At 43.3% G+C, this 19,994-nt stretch overlaps 1 protein-coding gene and 1 long non-coding RNA gene across 5 annotated transcripts in view; one reads left to right on the top strand and one right to left on the bottom strand.

The window, feature by feature from the left end:
* CACNG2 (calcium voltage-gated channel auxiliary subunit gamma 2) overlaps window positions 1-19,994 on the bottom strand; it is a 53,213-nt gene that overhangs the window by 17,645 nt on the left and 15,574 nt on the right. Inside the window, exon 1 of one of the 3 annotated variants that reach the window (XM_064420337.1) lies at window positions 3,814-4,974. The exons of the other annotated variants lie outside the window; for them this stretch is intronic. Within the exon in view, the coding sequence (XP_064276407.1) occupies window positions 3,814-3,820 (7 nt within the window). The 5' untranslated portion in view covers window positions 3,821-4,974. Of the gene's footprint in view, window positions 1-3,813; window positions 4,975-19,994 lie in introns of those variants that run through there. 3 annotated transcript variants of the gene reach the window in all.
* Window positions 4,993-18,687, top strand: LOC135300659 (uncharacterized). Of its 2 annotated transcripts, none has more exons than XR_010362432.1 (3): window positions 4,993-6,938; window positions 9,561-9,700; window positions 14,053-18,687. It is a non-coding gene; the product is annotated as an uncharacterized LOC135300659 (long non-coding RNA). The 2 variants fall into 2 exon arrangements; XR_010362433.1 differs by having other exon boundaries at window positions 11,761-18,687.

Genomic DNA, 19,994 nt, shown 5'->3' with positions numbered 1-19,994 from the left:
GGGTTGCGGATACCCTGGTGATTTACAAGAAAACAAAGTGATTTGGCCCTCTCCTTAAGCTCTTACAACAAAAGTTAGACTTAAGCACAGCACTAGGCTTATTTAACAAGCAAACAGTGCCAGCAGGGTGTTTGGAAAAGAGAGGTTTATAGCAGCACAGGATCATGAGACATTTAAGATTGTGTGCACGTGTATATCCTGTTAGTTTATGCTGGGTTTTAAAAAGAAAACCATAGAGGGGAAAGGTATGCTAGAGGTAAGGATAATGCCCATGAGAAAAACAAGCAGAAGTTAGTGAGGGAAGGATGATTTGGAAAGGGGAGGCTGAAGGGAAGGCTGCAAAGGAGGAGTGTGAATCTACCTGTGGCACAGCCAGGGAAGGCATACGGGGGAGCAGGTACTGCTGCTCAGTCATAATAACTCTTTTGAAGCTTGACTGCAAGTCGTGCTGCTCCACCAATATTTTTTCATCCACTGAACACACTAATTTATTGCAGAAGAGTCTGTAGGTGTGAGCTATGTGCTAAGGCTAATCTCTGAAGCGTTTTCAGCTACTCTACACGTAACATTACTCTTGAGTCCCAGGGAGGAGGCTATTCATAATGGAATAAAACTTACTCACAATACTAGACTGGGGAATATTATTTTTAATGTGATCTGGTCCAGTTACACTCAGTTAGAAACCTGAAAGGCCGTTTCAGGGTTTTGAATCATGTCCAAGCAGGTACCAAGCCACCTTCTATGTCCTGGATTGTACTACCTGGAGACATATCCATCAGAGCTTCTTTACCAAATTGTACCTCTGTACTCCCCACCTACACCACACATGGAATAACGTAGGTCTCAGAACTGAAACTTCCTTGCTTTAAAGTCTTTAACATGAGAACTTGTCTCCTAAGACTGCCAAAACGCAAATCCTTTTCATATCTGCCCACTTTTCCTTGGAAAATATTATCAGTTCTCCACTGGAATCACTGGTCTGAAGTACCAGCCCCTTTCTCAGTTTCTAATTTACTGCTATAGCTGCAGCAGTCTGTGAAGTAACAACAAAAGTTGTGCTGCATCTTAGATCTTAACCTCATTCTCTTACCTTTGAACTCAATTGCCAGACAAAAAAAGTGCCAAGATCAAAGAATGGCAGCATCTCAGCCTCACTGTGTGTTTGTCTCTCCACGAGTAAATCCCTTTTTTCTGTCTGTGCCACAGCCACTGCTAAAAGTCTTTCTTTCTTGAAGTTGGTCAGCATTTTTCAATGAAAATTTCTCAGAGGGATGCAGGGACTTTGACCTGGTCACCTGAATCCCAGGAGAATAAAGTGAATACCTGAACTATTGGCTTACTGACAATTTCAGTGCATCTAACTTATGATTTTGGTTTAAACAAAAAAAGGCATAAAAAACTATTTTTTTCCCACCCCAGTGTAGAACAGGAAGTTTTGTAAATCCAGAGCTCTGTGGGATGGGAAAGTAGTTGTACATATTTTTCCAGCCTGGTCTCTGCATCTGCTTGACTTCTTGTCAGTTCCCATGCACCTTACTCAGCATATGTTTGCTGCTTCTCTTTGGGTCCTGCTGGGACAGCCGTGGCTACTGAAGACACAGCTGGCCAGCTGTTCCTTGAGCACCACTTGGCCACTTTACTTACACTTGCCACACCTCAGTCTACCAGTCTGCTCCTTCAAAACTGACCTCTGAAATCCACTGTGCACCAAGACCTCTTGATCGCATGGCCTTGGAAGGTGTTGGCCTCAGTTTTGCTGAGGCAACACTTAGAGTCATGTCAACCTCAAACATGGAATTCAGTCTTGCATTAGTCTCTGGTCCAAATGTCTCTTGTGGAGCCCCTTTTATTGAACGTCTAAATGAGCGTTGGTCAAGCTGGAACCAAAACCATGCAGGCTTTCCTCTTGTTTCCTGTGTAACCTGACATAACAAATGGATTGTGAAAATGCCTCTTGAGAGCTGCCCTCCACTCCTCCTGAAGGGCTCCTCTTTTTCTGTAGTGCACTTCACAGTGCACTGCAGAGCAGAGGCCATCGATACATCAGAGAGGATGAACAACTTTCCTAACCCCGGGATCCTGTAACAACCCCAGCACTGGAGATTCCCCTGCAGGGGGTGGGAGGGGTGTGGGTGTGGAGAGAACAGAGAGCATATCCTGACAAGCTGGAAGCCTTGTGTATAGAATACCTGTGGAGACTGGCAGGGAAAGCAAGCAAGCTGGGACTGGATGCCTTCCAAGCATCAGAGCAAAACTGAGTCTCTCAGTGGAGGATGCTAAATTTTGACAACGGGAAAGAAACAGATAGACAAGGGGTGAGTGGGAGGGGAAAGCCTTTCCCTGATAATGCTGTCTGCTTGTAGCTTTAAACATTATTATGTATTTCCACATGCCATCATGTGTACACAGCATTTTACTGGCAGCTAAACAGGCAGAATTTTGTCCCCAGGATTTTGTAACACAAAGACCCCAGCATGTGGGGCACTTGCAAGTGAGGATACCCAGCTCTTCAGAAGAGGCTCTCAGCAGCCATTAGGCAGCAGCTACAAGGCCTGGACCCTGCTCCTGATGAGGTCAGTGGGAAACAGTGGGGACAAGACTGGGGCTGAGACTTGCAGGATGAAATGAGGGAAGGAAGTGCCTGAGAAAGGTCACAGGCATGTTCATATCTTGTTTGCTCCTGGCTTTAGCTGCGTGTCTCTGAATCATTCCTCATTCCAAAGATGTAATATAGTAAACAAAGTTAATAGTCAGAAGGGGCAAAGCTTGCCAAGGGCATAGGAGAAGTGGAAGTCATTAACACAGGGAGACTAACTGCAGTAAATGAGTCCTGAGGGCAGGCACGAGGGAGGTGAATAAGGTTGTGCAGTGGAAGGAGGGGAGAGGACAGCAGGGGAGGAGGAGCAGAGTCATTGCTGCAGGGCAGTGGAGGGGGCTGGGGAGGGGCAGATGTGCTGAGTGAGCACCGATAGCATGGGAGAGGAGACAGGGAGCAAGCTCCAAGAGAGCCACGTGAGGCCTTGAAGATGAAATGAGAACTGAACTTTGATGTAGAAGGAGTCTGGAAGTCAGCACAGAGATTCAAAAAGAGGGAATGACACAAGTGGAACAGCAGGTAAGGAAAAGATAATGTCACTGCTGCATGCTGGGTGTTTTAGTGTGAGTATTAACCCTCCCCAACAGTCCTGCTGGGCCTCTCTGGCTCTGAGAATTGAGCAGGTTTGTGCTTGCATGATCTGGTCTAAACAGCTGGGTAAAACATTTTCCCCTTATTGCTTTTGCCTAATCAATCATCCGCACATCAGGAGTGTTCATTTGTAAGGGAGGCAGTGGCAGGGAGAGGGGTGTCTGAGTGGTGGGGTGGGTGCCACCAGAGCAGCAGAACAGTGTCACTGAGGGGCTGAGGATCTCCCATCACAGCCCACACGCTGTAGGGTGCAGAGCATTTCTACAGAGAGAAAAGTTGTGGGATTTCCTTCCATCTTATGACTTCCTCAAAAGTTGATCAAGGGGATAATATCAGCAGTAGAACATTTCCCACACTCTTCCCACACTGGGTTCCAAAGATCAATACCACTGAGTCTGGTTTTTTTGCATCTCCCTAGGTCATGTCTTGTCAAGGGTGTTTCCTGTAGGACATAACTGCCAGAATATGCAAGAAACATTCCTGTTCCTGTGGCTTCTTCTGGGACAAGCTTCATCTCCCACCTCTGAAACCTTGAGAAGGTTCTATGTGGTTTTTTTTTTAACAGCTCATCTCTCCATTCCTTTTTGAAACAATTTTCTACATGTGAATATCTTCTATTTTCTTACCTTCCATGATCTTTTAGACTTCTTAGTTTTTAGCTTATTGTTCCAACTCTGGTGACTTTTTTCCTGCTGTCCCTTCCTCTTTCTTCTCCTTCCTTCCTTCTTAACTATTGGCATGCAGTTTCTCAATTGCAGTTTCCTGATCTCTGGGACTCAGTCCTAATAAGATCAACTTTTCCCACCCTACCCAGTGCTGCCTTGCTTAATTTGCACCAATCCCTGTTGTCTTAATTTCAGAATTACGCTAAACCTTTGATTCCCTTCAAGTATTTTCCTCATATGCCTATTAGTGCTCATCTGCAGTTTGACTGGCTCCCTCCTTTCATCTCTCTGCCCATTATGGCAATACCTGCAGTGCTGAGTTAATCTCCATTTCTCTCCAACACCATCTGCATTAAAAACCAAACCCAAACCTAAACAAAATCCATTACTTCAGGATCTTTTTCAGGATGCTTTAGCAAGTCTCTGATTCTCCATTTTTTGGGTTATACTTTCAGGACCAACAGTATGAATCTGTCCTTCATATCTACCAGGACGCTTAGGGCAGCTTATCAAGGATAGTCTTGCTATTCCTTCTCTGCCCTTCCTCCCTGTTCCTCTGACACCACTATTATTCCCAGCACACCCATGTTGTCTTCACCTCCTAGCTCTTTTCCATACAATATACTTTTCTCATCTTTCAATCACAGATTTCCCTGATTTATATAGTTGAGACTTAACAGCCCCCTTTCCTTAGCCTTTCTCATGCCTTTCCTCCTACTCTCTTTGCAGCCCTGGAAGCATCTGACATAATTCAGTCGCTCAAGAAAACAACTACTTCTCTTGACCCTGGTACCTCTCGTCATTTAGGCCTATCTCTTTACTCTGTCTTTTTACTTTACTCCAGTGTGTGTTTCCAGTAATTCCATAGCTTCTGGTACTCTGCTCAGCTCTTTGAAAAGAAGCCATTATCTGCTGTGTCCTCAGGCTCCTCCATCGACACCGCCGTTCCACTTAACAAGCACCCAGAGCCTCCTTATTCTTCATAGAGCACTTAAGAGAGTCACTCCCTGCTATCTCTCCTACATGACTGTCCTCATCCATTTTCAGTCTAGGTTCATGCAGACTGCAGTGCAGGAATCTAATGATCTCCTCTTTGCTAATGATGCCTGGTCCCATTTCTTTTTTTACCTTGTGGCAGCCTTGTGAAATGGTTGCCCACTCCATCCGTCTCGAGGCATTCATTGTGATGAAGGTACTGTCGTTTCTTAGCAACTGCTCAACTTTCAAGTGGTTCTTCGGATGGGGATGCCTCTTCCGTGCTGGGATCCCTTCCCCAGGGATAAATGATGCTTTTAGTATTTCTTTTTCTTATAAAAATTATAATCATACCTAACATTCATACTGCTTTTCACTCATAGAGCTCAAAGTATTTTGCAAAATCAGTAAGCATTGTTTTCTCCATTGTAGAGACAGAAAAGCTGAGTCACAGAGACACTAGGGCCAATATTTTCATGTGTTCATTCATTTTATGCATCTTCATTTCTGGGAACCCAGTCTGAAATAACTTAACCTAATTGCTTTGCTGTAGGACATGAAAGGGAGCAGTAGGTCTTGAGCACCTTTGAAAAATACAGAATAGAACAGTAGGTGCAAAATATCTCAGATGAGGCACAGAGAACTGAGTACCTATGAAAATGTAGTTGTATACCATCTGATCAAGACCACAAAGAGCTCCCTTACTTCTGACATCAGAGCCAGCGACCTCCATTCATGAGCCTACTGCTGCTTCAGGGTCTTCTTTCTGCCTTAAGTGGTGGAGAGATGAGATGGTGCAAAGCATCAGGGTATTTTAGAAGTTTCAGAGTAACTCTTCATGCTGTGACATATTCATACCTCCAGAGTTTTTTTTTTTTCTGCAAGGAAGGTAGAAAACAACCCTGTCCTAGAAGAACTGGTGGACTGGTAGCTAGACTTAATATTGAAATGGTGGCAGCTGGTTCAAAATTCTTATCACCTAGCAAAGACTTCACCCTGAACTTTCCATATTCTAGATGAGTCCATTAAATATTTGGTCCTTCTGACTGCTTCTTCTCTTCTTCTGGCCAGCGAGTCCATTTCAGATCTAAGCAACCTTTTCCACTGAGACTAGAAAGTATGTTCCTGCAGAGTGTCAGCTTCAACAAACTGCCATTCACAGACAAAAAATGTGTTTCAGTAAAAAATTTCTGTGAGCTCTATCGGCCACGTTAATGCCAATAGTACTCAAATACACACAGTTTTATAACTGCATTGGCTTGTCTCTGCTTACCTGCAGCCTCTCTTGCCTAAGGAAGTTTCTGGATTCGTATCATCTTTTCTCGGTTAACTTGTTCTTGGGTAGAATATTTCCTCTTAATCTAAAATGCTTCAAATAATCAATATAACTTTTCTGTCCCTGTTTGAAACCCATCCTGCATATGTTGTGTGATGGCTGATGAACAACTCAACATGAGCCAACAGTGTGTGCTCTCAGCACAGAAAGCCAAAGGAATCCTGGGCTGCATCAACAGGAATGTGGCCAGCAGGGCAAGGGAGGGGATTGTCCCCCTCTACTCTGCACTTGTGACCCCACAACCCGGAGTGCTGTGTAGGTTCTGGTGTCCCCAGCATAGGAAGAACATGGAACTTTTGGAGCAAGTCCAGAAGGCGGCCATGAAGTTGATGAAAGGACTGGAGCACTTTTCCTACAAAGACAGGCTGTGGAAGTTGAGGCTGTTCAGCCTGGAGAAGTTTGTGTGAAGACCTCATTCCTTTTTTCAAACCTCTCTCCTTTATTTTCCATTCTGGTTTGTTCCAGTCTGTGCCATTACTCAAATTTCTCTGCTAGCAGGGGCTTTTTTAGTGTCCCACAGCTCCAGTTGTTGACATATCTTTTTCCAATACTGCTTCCTTTGCCTGGACTAACATTTCTCTCTCTGCTTTTTAAACTCTCTCTCTCTCTCTCTTTCTTTCTCTCTCTCTCTCTCCCCCCTGTCTTGATTTCAATTGATAACAGATTTGTTTAGCAATTGTTTTTTTAAACTTTAGTTCTGGGTTTTTCCACTGTGAACCCAAGCCAGCCTGCACTTTTCTAGCACTCAGTACAAAAGTTACAAAACATAGGATTGGTAAGTAATGTCAAAATGCAATTCCATGCATGATCAACAGAAAGTTGAATTTCTTTTGAAGAGCCTGGGAGATACCCACTTCCTCAAAACCATTAACAGACTCTCCCATGTGTTTTAAAATAATTATTGAAGGAACATAATAGCTTCCCTTAATTTGTTTGTTGATTGACTTTTTTTTTTGACAGCACAAGGGCAATTCAACCTCTGACTTGTTTGCTAATCTGTTTTTGTCAGCATGGCTTTAAGAATATGAGATGTGAATTCTAGTTATTTTCTAACTGGAGACTTGTACTCAATGACTTTTATCCTATGCCATCAGCTGAAAATGGAAAATATTTGGGTTTCCAGTTCCCCCACAAAAGAAAGAATGTAACAAAAATATGCCCAAAAACCCAGATGCCTTTGAAGCTTTTCCCACATACAAAAATTTCAAGTAACAATTTGGTAGTTGCTTTAACTTTTTAGTAGTAGTATCTCATCAGAGTGCGTACTTTTTGGTTATAGAATCAACATTTGCTTTTTACAAACATGTTCGTGTAAACGTTGCCATTTGAGGGAAAATCCATGCCAGTAAATATGTTTCTGGAACAGTCACAGAAGGCAGACAAATGGAGTGGTAGCACAATTGAAGCTAATTTGTTTAAAGTAAACTGAATGATCATACACAAATATTTTGTGTGATATTTACTAAAACCTATGTTCTTGCCCATCAGATGACAACTATGTAGTTTTTGCAAAGTAAAACAGGCATATGAGAGCCTAACCTGTCCCTTCAAATGGTAGGACTTAACCAACCCTGGGAGATATACCCGGCTGAGTTTTTGTTTAAAGGGTAGTCTTAGAGGTTAGTCTTAAAATTCAGGTCTCACACACTCTTCACTCCAAATGCATGTATACACTCAGCCAAAGTTTGACTGCATCCACAGAATCCTTTTTTGATGAAGAAGATGTGACTGCAGAATCAATACTTTAAGGTTAATGACAGGTAGAGGGTATGAAAAGCTCCCTTCTTTTGGTGGAAATATATCAGCTTTCTTAATTATTGGTCTGTCCAGCTATGTTTCTTTCCTTGGCTGCTACAGGAATGCTGCTGTTGTAACACAGGATAATCTTACAGGAGCTATTAAGGAGCACCACATCTCTGTCCTGTTTATTGGACAGCAAGGGGCAGGTGTGGAGGAGTCCAGCAGAAGTTAAGGTGGTTTAAACTGTGTGAGTTACATCCTGGCAGGACAGGGAGAAAGCTACATTACAGCAGCTTACACTGCTTGGGATTCTCTCAGTTCAAGCTCTGAACGCAACCAAATATATACATTTTGCTGGCATTTTTATTAGTTATAGACCTCCATCTTTTCCATCCAAGCTAGTGAAACAGCTAAGGTAGCTTGATGGGTGAAAAGCCTTTGCTCCTGAGTGAGGAAGTCCTGGAATTATACCCCAGATGTTTTATGCAGTGAAATGGCTGCAGCACAAAGTAGTGGCTGTGGATAAATAAAGTTGGCATTAGAAATTTATGTTGCAGATATCTGATGAACTGTTCAGAAGAGAGATAACAGAGATGACAGTGTTGTCACATCTAGCTCTGGATCAATCGTGCCACTGTAGTACACCATTACATGCCTAACATATAGATTGTAAGCCAGCTATGAACTGATGAGCAGCCCTGGGAATCACACATATTCCAAAAGGAGCAAACCACCAAGCGCTCATCATGGTGCATACTGGTGAATGTGAGCAAACAAATCTGGGCCTGTTTGCAGAGTCATATGGGTTCCTCTGCCACACAGCATCAGGTTTGGAATACAGCATCTCTCTCTAACATAGCCCCCTTTCCTAGCTGGCCTGAGAAGCCAGCTCCAGGCAAGTGGGATTAGTGACACGCTGATACACACACGTGCAACAAATTAAGGGAGGTGGCAGTAAAGAGGAGATGCTTGTGACCAATGCAGCCACTTCTATGTCAAAGGGTGAAGCTTCTGATCATACAAGAGGCTCAAGCTGTTATCAGGGGTCTGTACAAAGCTGTTTGCAGCTTCATGTCTGCAGCATCCCTGTGCAGTACCCACAGGTGTAGCCTTGCCGGGAGCTTGGAGTTTGGAATGGCTCCTCTGGCTGCAGGTTTGACTGCCCTGACCAGGCTGATCCAGTGGGCAGCCTAAAGCCTGTTTGTGTGTTTGTCTAACATGAATCACAGTAGGAGGTACTGCTTTATGAAATACAGTTTCTAATTGCAGCCCAGGGTTTTCCAGACCAGTGGCATTGGCTGACAGACGTTCACGTGGTCCCAGATTGCCTTTTACTGTGTTTCTCATCCTCCCATTTATCCAATAGACCATTGAACTATTGAGCAGCTCTGGCTGACACATTTTTGCAGCTTTGAGACCTACAGCACATGATCCTCAGTATATGGAGACTATGATCTGTGGTCACATTAAGGGGAAAAAAAAGGATAGTTTTTTCTGAAAACAGCTGAATGGGTTGGTGTTGCTCTTAAAACTTTTTGCTTACTTGTCACTGCATGATGAGAGTTGTATGATCCTTGAGCTGTTATGCAATTTCCCAAGTAAGGAGCAAAATAAATGTGATTTCAGAGGAATATTTTTTCTTTGTTCCTCCTGACAGGACATTATACCTCAGTGGAGGAGTTCAAATCTGGTAGCATCCATGCTGACCAGAGACAACTTCACTGCCCCTGCTCCAGGACTCTGGATGTGCTATGATATGGTGATTTATCCAGCCTAACCCTCTGCCAACAGTAAGCAGTAAGTTCCTGTTTCATGCTCAGAAGCCTGTAAGAGCTAGCTCACAAAGACAAGTCCACCCATCCCCAGGACAGAGGGGAGCCCCCTGTGCATTTGACTTCAGGGACTAGAAACAGGCTGCGTGGGATTTCACCAACTGGTGCAGAGAGGCTTCAGACATGTTCCCATGGGTTTGGAGCCTTCAGCTGGCACACAGTGAGCTCCCAAGGAGCTTGATTCTGCAGAGCACATTTTCCTACATCTCTTACTCTCTGTCTACTCTCTTGTTGCTGTGACAAGGTAGATGAAACACTGCTATCTCTTTTCTTGTGTACACAACCTAGGAAAAGCCATACAAGGTGCTTCCTTTGGCTTTCTTACAAGGATGTAAGCCCAAGTGGGGCTTACAATTTTTATTGATTTGAGATCCAGGATGGGCTATTTTCAGTTCTTGAGCTGTATCCACTGAGAACTGCCAGAGTGAGGAGATGGGCTAAGTCTCAAAGGTGTGATGCACAAACCACTAAGACGGAAGTATAAATTTTTTAAAACCCATATGCCTCTGAAACTTCGGGCATAGCTGTTCTTCAGTGATACATCACATTCACTCGGAGTTCTGCTGGGATGTGATATCCATGAAACCTGGCTGCAGCTGAGTAAAGCCCTGAGCAAACTGGGCTGGCCTCATAGCTGACCTGGCTTTGAGCAGTAGCTTGGACTAGAGAATTTGTGAGGTTCCTTCCCACCTGAATGCTCCAGTTATCCTATGATTCAAACTCAGACACCACACACAGATGTCTGACCAACCTTTTGTTTATCGATATCCCTTGCACTGTGTCTAGAGGGTGTATATAAACAAGCTCAACTGGAGGTGAAAGGCCTTTGCAAAGCCTGTAAATAGAGTGATTCAATACATACACAACATGGTAATGACCAGACTACAAACACCTCTGGAGCAACTCTAAAATTTCATTCTACCACAGGATCCAGCTGCTGAAATTTGTTTTATAACTAGAACGTACAAGGAGAAAAGGAATTGGATTGAAAAAAAATATAGGGAAAACCAGACTTTCTCAAATTGGCAACATGTTGACAGATTTCTGTCAATGCAACATACATTAAAGTAAAAGAAGTTTCCATGCTAGTCTAAACATAGGAAAGGGGTGAGTGCCCTAGCAGATCCATCCCACTGGCTGATTGTGATTTCTTCAAAACTGATGAAGTCTCTGAGAACATTTTGGGACAGAAGCCCAGGTTTACAGGCTAACCTAAGATTTATGATGCAGCACTATTATTATTATTATTATTATTATTATTATTATTATTATTATTATTATTATTATTACTATTATTACTATTATTACTATTACTACTGCTACTATTTCAAACTTACCAGGGAAACTGAATCAGAAAAAAACAACCAAAATGGAATTATAACTCAGGCCAGGGATATTTTATTCAGCTTGGGTTGACCATGGATCTCACCACGTTTGAGAAGAGCAGGAAAATTGGAATCCCAGAATCCCAGTGTAGCGATCTCAACAGCCAAAAAACAATGCACTTCACTGCATGTTACTGTGTTCTGATGGGAAGTAAAAGAAATGGCTTGTATTTTACATGAACGTGCAGCAAGAATCCAAAATCTATCGACTTCTAAAACCACCAGTAAGCCCCAGTTCTTCACCTATCCAGCCTGGGGCATAAACTTCCCTCAGAGGCATATTTCTGTGCATGCACTTGCTGTAGAGGACAGAATTGGGATTATCAGTTTTGTCCCTTCTCCAGTGGGGCTTGTACAAGTTCATTCCATTACTGCACTGATGAGACTGGTGCAAGCAATGAGGTCATGACTGCAGTTACCTTGGACCTTCGAGGGTCTCTGGGGAATCATAGCCCTTTTCTCTAGGAATGCAGCTGCACGCTTTCAACCTGCATTTATCTTACAAAGCAGCATGTCTCCATTTGAAGTTCTGCACAACAGGATTCTTCATAATGGACTTGACAAATCTGGGGCAGTGCACAGAAAATCTCCCTTCAAGGGAACAGGTTCAGGTGCACCGACACTGATTTTCACTCTTCAGCAGATGGAAGGCTATTTAGAGGTGGAACACTGAAGATGGCATTATTTGCCAAGAGTTGCATTCTAGAGCTTAAAGGAAAGGATCTGTCAAAGAGAGAGGTTGTGCTGGTAAGAAACTCCCAGACCACCCCAACTCCATTGCATCAGGAGGACTGAATAATCAGTGACCTTGAGCAGATGCTCCTCTAATGGGAGTAGAGGCCATCGGGAAGACTTTTTGTATCTGTGGAATGTGTCCAAGGAGAGATACGAGGTGTGTATAAGGAAATAATCTAAGTCAAAACAAGAAAGTGTACAGCCATCCAAGCATCTGGAAAGAGGTAGCACTGGCTGACCTGACAGACTTGTTTGTATGTGCATGGTGAAGCCTGAAGATGAGCTGCCAGGGATGGCTGAGCACATTCGCTCCCTGAGGATTTCTGGATGGGATTCTCAGCCTGGGATCTATCTCCCTGTGAACTCACTGAAGCATACACCAGTTCCAGACTGTGTTGCCATGCTCAGTAGCTTGTGGGAGAGGAATAGTGTAAAGACAGTTCTTGCCACGCTGGACTTAAGAGGTTACTCTGAGAAGTGGGGGCATGTCAGGATCTTCACTCCTCTGCTGCAATGAGGGAAATGTCCCAGGCAGGAACACAGTCCCAGGGATAGGGGTGTATGACATACAGAATAAAGCTAAGGTCCTATGATGACCATATTTGAACTTCTGATGAATGGTAAAAGGAGAAGGATGAACAGGCTCTTCCTTTTTTTGACCTATCATGCTGTCCTATCCTCTAAGGCTGCTGAGGTATTGCTAACTCACTGTGTTAGAATCTGCTTGTTAACTCTCCATGGAGTTAACAAGAGGAGTGAGAGCACATTTGGGGAAAGGCAGAAAGAGAGAGAGGATCTTGGAAGGAAAGCCAAGGACAAGCAGATACAGTCATGGTGCTTTGGCTGGGACATATATTGAATAATACTTCCGAGTTGCCCATAAAGTCAAGATCCTGGCAGAGGGTGGATCTGGATGCTAACTCAGCATTTGTATGCCATGAAGAGAATACCATGGGGACTCAGTCCATTTTCCTCATTGAAATGATCAACTCAAGTGAATTAACTTGGTTTCCAACTCATCCAACCCTAATCATCCTCCTTTGAAGTTCTCCTTCCTAATTCATGTTGTAATTGTGCCCTATATAAAAATCCCAATGTGTCTCAAAGGCAGCTGGAGTACAAACCACGGAAGGGATGTGGAGGCCTTTTATCCAAGACAAACCTACACTGAAAATTAATCCTGGTTTTGGATACAGTAATAGCTCTCAGATTAGAGAGACAGAAGAAGGTAGCATGGCTGGACTGCTAACTATGCCTCTGCTTGCTGCCCTTGAAAGGGACTGATTCAGGGGACTTTGTTAACCCAGACTAAAATACTTGTTGAGTTGGAGGAAGGTAGAAGACCTTGTTCTGATGTTACATAAGCACATCGTGTAAATTAAACTGAAGGATCAGTTCAACTCTGTAACTCTGAGCAAGCATAACTGTAGTGAAATAAAATTGTTACAAGAAGGAGTGAGAAGGGGTTTAGAGACTGACTTTTCTGTCATATCTCTTGGGAAGAAAATCTCAATGAAAGCCACCAGTATTAATGAAAGCCAATTGGAACTTGATAGGAATTATTTTGCTATTTTGTCAGCGTTGGTTGGAACACAGGGATTTAGGAAGATTTCCTTTGTAGAAGCACATCTAGGAACATTGTGCTGTCTCCTCTGAGCTGTGAGATGTACAAGCCTTTGGGAATTTGTATTTCTCTCAGGATCTAGTTTGTATGCAGCTTTTCAGATTTTCATGGAAGACCAACAATCCCACATTACTGGCATCTGTTAACTGAATGAGAGCACACAATCCCAGACCCAAATCCTACCTACATGCCATGAAGGAACTAGAAGGATAGAAGGGGAATTCAGGTTGCCTGGAATTGCTGTGCCTCTTCTAAAAATTGTCCCCATAAACAAATACCTTATCATAGTGGGGTAAACTGCCAAATCCCAAAGAATGGGCTTTGAGAAATTTCTTCTCAGATTATTAAACAGGTCCTATCAAAGAAATGGCAAATGAGAAAGTGGCCTTTGTTTTCCACAGTCATGATGGGTCTAGGGACTGGAGTGGTAAGGGGGCATGGTTAGTGGGGACCAGCACAACATAAAGGGGTCCCAGAGAATGGAGCGTGCTACAGTTGAGTCATTTCCTAACTGCATTTGCTGGTATTGCACTTGGCTCTGACCAGAGCATTTCATTGCTTTTTTATTGGAAGCACACAAACATTCTGTCCCGTTTGAAAGGAAGGAGAGGGAAGAGCTCAGCTGCAGCGAAGAATAGAGAAATCAGAGAGTGAGGGAGGGAGCTGCAAAGAAAAGAGCAGGTATAGTGCATGTCCGATGAGGTCCATCTGTTCCTCATTAACCAGATGTCTCCCACCCACCTCCTGAAGTGCCATTGACTGCGTATTGTCAGGACAAGAAGGGGATAACAATGCCACCATGGTGCAGACATTCATACACCAACAGGAGTCCTGCCATGCAGCCATCCCTCCCTCTACTACCCTTCCAGATTGGATGCCAAGTCCCTCTTTTTCATAATCAGCTTTTAAACAGTTACATCCTCATAAAGCTTTTGCATTATAATTGCCATTTGTTTCATCCTGCTCTGAAAATGGCAAGTTATTTCAGCCCACTTTACCAGAATCAGACCTTACTTCCTGTAAGTGTGTCACGACTTCCTGCAGCATTTAAAAGAGAGAGAAGTGAATACTTGCTTTAAAAAGTGGTTTCTACTTGCCAAACTTCATCATTTTAAGAGTCAGAGAGTCCTTGGATTCACACCTGTATCCAAAGTGCAGCAGTAGATTTATGGACAATTCAACGTACTAAAGATTATTTAGAAATGCAGGAAGAAGTATAAATTACTTTCTCTATGTTGTTAGCCAAGGATCATTTATAATAAGAGCCCATTGAATCATCCTTACTCCAAGGGTGATCTGTGCAGTGGTCCATGTGTGGGCATGTCAGCCCACACAGGAAAACTCTGTCTTATTCTCTAGGCTGTATTCACAGCCTGCTCATGGCAAATCTTCCTTTACCTCCATATCCCTGATGAGAGCAAAGCGCTCTGTCCTCAACCCTCTAAATCATTCCACAGCACAGCTCATAAATTGTAGTGTGCAAATGGAGCATGTGCTGAGCTGCAGCCACAGATAATGTGATGCTTCCACCCATTTTCCTTTGTAAAAGCATGCAGGCTATGCTGTGCACTGGGCCCCTGACTCATGTAACAGCTAGAAAATAGCCTGTGTCTTAATCTTGACATTTTGGTCCGAGCTCCTGCACACTGAATTTGAATGGCTGGAGGAGATCTGGGTGGGCATGTGTCCTCCAAAAGCAGCAGCTCTGAGCACTTGCCAGATGAGCAGCTAAAGGCCTCAAGAGCTTGTTGAGATAAATATCTGTACCTCTTTCAGAGTCATTTTACTTAGTGAGCCTGCAACACTGCCAGAATAGCTCTAGGTTTAAATGCCTGTTGAACAGCTGGTGCTGAGCCTCATGTTGATGTGAGACCTCTGCATGAGCTGTGCACTCTCCTTGATGTCACGGTGTTATTACATTGCTGTCACTGCGAGAGCAACTCCAGTGTGGCTTCCTGCTCACTGTGAGGCAGAAGAGTCCTTCATACATCGACAGCAGTTGGTCCTTGAACCCTGGTGGGTGATGACTGAGACTGCATGCAGGGGCAGTGGCATTGCTGAGCCCTGTGCATGTTGCGAAAAGCTGAACAAAGCCAGGTAAAGATGGAAAGGAATAAAGAAAGACTTGGTTGAGCAACAAAACAGGAAACTTCATCAAGAGACAAGAGAGAATGGATGGCAGAGAGAGGAGTGAATGCTTTTTAAAAGAGAAAGGCTCATTTGTTCAGGGGAATAACCATGAGCAGAAAAGACAAATTATGAGCTGGCATTGAAGGCAGGAGATCTTCCATTGAGTTAAAAGGAGAGAGAGCTGTTGTGGAGGACATTGTTTTTATTGTTTTTTCATGATCTGTTTTTCCTGAGAGGCGATGGATTCAGACATTATATGCAGATTTCACCTTTATCACAGATGTGTTACATCTAGCAGTGACTATAAGTGAAAGGGTGAGCTCATGCCTCATGATAGGTTTCTGTGAAAGGCTGTACTTAAGCTACCTGGGGAAGTTGTGTGAGCCTGCAGGGAGAGGCAACTGCAGTAGGAGGTCAAGTTCTCAAGAAGGAATGGTCGATAGAGCTCTGTGCCCCTCAACCATCCCTGGAGATGCCCAGTCAGGTGTAGTGCTTTTGTCTCTCTTTACGCTCGAGAGGCTAAAAGCATGCTGAAAACTCAGCAGCTGGATTCTGCAGCAGCAATCTGATTAGTGTCCAACAAATGGCTCCTAGCCAGGTTTGTGACAACCTGATCAATCAAATTCAGAAAATCCCTTTTTAGCTTCACAGCCGACATTGGGAAAGATCTGGGAACATGTTTGGGAATTGAAGGCACCTGCTGAACGTGAATGAGAAAGAAATAAAACAGACAGGTGGATGGAGAAAGAAATGAATGGAGGTTCATGTGATGATTCCATGGGCTGGTGTTTGGAAGAAAGCAAGCTGCCTTAGATGCCAAATTATGCCCTTGCCTGCATCACGTGGCAAATATGAGACTGCGCTGTGATGGCAACTTAATGTGGATGCATTTCCATGTGTTGCTTTTGCAATAGCAAAACACACCTGAAAGTTTCTCCAGGTGAGTTACAACTGACATGGAAAGCCTGAGGAGAAAGCTGGGATCTAGCAAGACATGGGAAAACATACCCAGAGTGCCTGTTGTTGCTATTAAACACCATCTGTCACGGACCTACGCAGGAGTTCAGTATTGGATTCTTCTTCCATCACAAAGGCTAAATGAAATAATCTGCATCTTAGCCTCACATGCATCATTGCTGAATGTAAGAATTAGTAGTTCATGCTCACTTTTAGTAGCCATGGATTGGACCCAATGTGTCAACTTCATGACATTTTCCTGACACTGCCCAAGACTTAAACAACATCGATTTTATTTTTCTTTTTCTCCCTTACTGTTTTCTTCTCACTCAAAGCATTGCAGAATTGGTTTGTTTTTTAAATAAAACCTTTTTTAGGTGCCAAGTAAGCTTGCAACTGCAGCAAGAACAATACCCCAATGTTCTCTCTCTCTCTCTCTCCCCTTTGGTTCTAACAACCTCTGAGTATCCATCGAGCATTGCTTTGCAGAGAAAAAAATATAATAATGAATGACTTAAAATATCTCTACTGAGGAAAATACGAGCTTGACTTCAGTTTCAGAGGGAATTACTTATTTCTGGCTCATTCACTGATTCTAATAGAAGACCAGCAGAGATCTCCTATGTTCAAAGTGTCTGGGAGCTTGAAAGAAGTACCACAGAGTTTGAATTGGCTCTAATATGTTACTGATTGCTATCCATGACGTTTCCCTGGAGCTTTAGAGAACATCTGTGTACTTCACACTTGGAAAACAGTCAATATCCTTCCATGGTGTGATAGGCATTGGGGCCAGGTAAACAGCACTTTGGAAGGAAGGCGGAGTGATCTAATAGGGACTTATGGCTTGGTGAAAAGTGAGTTCAGCTCTGCTGCAGTCTTTGTGTATACTTGGCTAACCACTTGACCTTCCCATGTCTGGAATTTTCCACAAGTAGAATAGGCATGGGAGCATTTTCTTGTTCTCCAGAGACACTGGGTGATGGAAAGCATCAAGGGGTGAAAAACCATGCACTATCAGAATGGCTTCCACTGCTTTCAGCAGAGGACAGCAATTGCACGCATAGAAAGCACAAGTTGAAACCTCACCCAGCAGCATTGGTTTTGCTGCTGCAAACTGGGACCTTGCCGTCAGTAATTTATCTGTTAGCCTTTGTTTACCTGACCAGTGATGGCACTAGTGGGTTTGGAATGTCATCTTGATTGGCACCAGTAAAACTTTCATACCATGATCTGCCACTCCCTGTTCTAGAGGGGCATGTGTGTCATGGAAAATAAATTTATTTTGAGGAGTTGAAAAATTATTGAGACAATTCTTACATTGCTTTTCTGCAAAAGTAAGCATCAATTACTTCTCAAATAACCACACACACCTCACAGGAGGCCACAATGGTCCTTTTAAAAGTGCTAAAATAGTCTCTCTATGCATTAAAATGCCAACATTTTAAACTCATGCTATTCAAAGTGACTTCTGGAGGGAAGCTGTGGATTTCCAGCTTTCTCAGTGGTGTCTGAAGCAGGATGGTTTGTGTGGGAGTTAAAGGTGGCTTTGTGCTGCATTTGTGTTTTTCTGATCACCAGACCAGAAGAGATTGGCTTAGTCTCTGATACAAACTGGAGTACCTCAAGGCTGTTGTAACATATACCTGACCAAATCCTAACTCAAAACAAGGGACCACTGTAGCAGGGGACTCCTGGAATGTGATGTCTTGTACTGTTCATCCTTTGGGCACATCCTCTCACTGAGGGAAAGCTTATGCATTTCTTGGCTATGTGGGAGTTCCTGAAAACAGGAATTTAAACCACCAATGTGCAGCAATGTTAGCAAAGGGCAGGATCTGACTCCATGGAGTCAGGCAGCAACAGAATTAACTGAAATAGCAGGATGCTTTCTGTCTGAAAAAAGGAAACCACTGCCTCAAGACTAGATCTTATTCATTTTGGGCCTTGGGCAGGTGTTGTTTTGGAAGGCAAAATCACAAATGTCACAGTGTCTGCTTAAACAAATAAATGAGAAAAATGCACATTTTCCAGGGAAGAGATACTTCAGCCATGAGAAGTAGCTTTAACCCGGTGCAGTACAAGGCTACATAGCAAACCCTTCTCATCATTCCTCTGATGCACTCAAACAGGGCTCCCAATGAGTTCAAGATATGGTATCTGAAGAACCCAGCATGACCTCGGAAAAACCTGTGTGACACAGCAGTACCTGAGAGAACCAGTGCAAAATCCCCACGATAACCTAGCATGACCCACAAGACTGACCCTGTGACAACATTTGATTTATGGCAAATGACATGGATTTAATCACTCACTGGAGAACGCTGAATGACGCAGCACAGCGTTGCTCACTGTGGCTCCACTGAACTGGCACGCTCCAATTGGCTTTGGGAACACACCCATTGGGTGATTCATACAATTAAAGAGCTGCCAATCCTCCCAACACTAATGAAATGCATCTCTGTTTTACTGGTAGCACTTTCTAGCAACCCATTTAGGCTTTTCTGCTGCTCTCATCACCCTAAGGTATAAGCACATCACAACTGATGGACAGCTGGTTTGCAGTTGAGGTTAAAAGGAAAACCTGGTTCCAAATAGGATGGAATTGAATAATTCCTGAGTTTATAAGCAGAGTCAGATATATACAAATATTCAGTCAGATAATTAATTACTATAATGACTTAGCATGGGTTGGATGAGGTACCCCCACCTTGGGAGTGGGACACATTAACATTAATCTAGGAATGCTAAGAACTGTGTGTTCTAAGTAAACCAGCATTACAAAATTGTTGTAGTGTATAAACTATATCTCAAATGTGGTTTGAGATTTCCTGCAGACCGTGAGAAAGACACTGTAGCTCTCCACTGGAAGGAAAAGTAAAGATGGCTTCAAGGTGCACAGCAAGCTGCCTACTAAGATCACTAATGTATGAGCATACATCAGCCAGAGCAGGTGCATAGGAGTCAGTCCTCAAATTCATTCTAGTTGATTCAGGCAATTTAATAGCACAAAACAACAAATAATTTTGCTTACATTCCATCTGAAGATATTCTGTATATAGGGGAAATCCTGGATGACATTAATAAAGGGACATGTGGACGCTGCTTAAGACTTTTTTCTCTTCCTCTGTCATTCTGGACCAAGTATGACCCAGACATGCTGGAAGATTTAGTCTATCTAGGACAGCCAGTCGGGTCTGTCATAAAATAAACTGGTTCAATTGTATTCTCTCAAACCTGACAACAGACCTAAATTTCCCATTAGAGCCTCAGTTTCCCTTACTTCCTTTGGTTTAACACCCATGAGAATCCAGCTCACTTCCTTCCCTGCATGAAAATGAAATCTTCCCTTGCCATAGGGTCTGTGCTGATTCCCCACTCATGTTTTGCTGCTGTACAATTAAAAACCAGATTCTCCCTCATTCACTCTC

The sequence above is a fragment of the Passer domesticus genome, chromosome 5 (genome assembly GCF_036417665.1).
Source record: "Passer domesticus isolate bPasDom1 chromosome 5, bPasDom1.hap1, whole genome shotgun sequence".
NCBI lineage: Eukaryota > Metazoa > Chordata > Aves > Passeriformes > Passeridae > Passer > Passer domesticus.
This window is presented reverse-complemented; position numbering and strand designations above follow the sequence as displayed.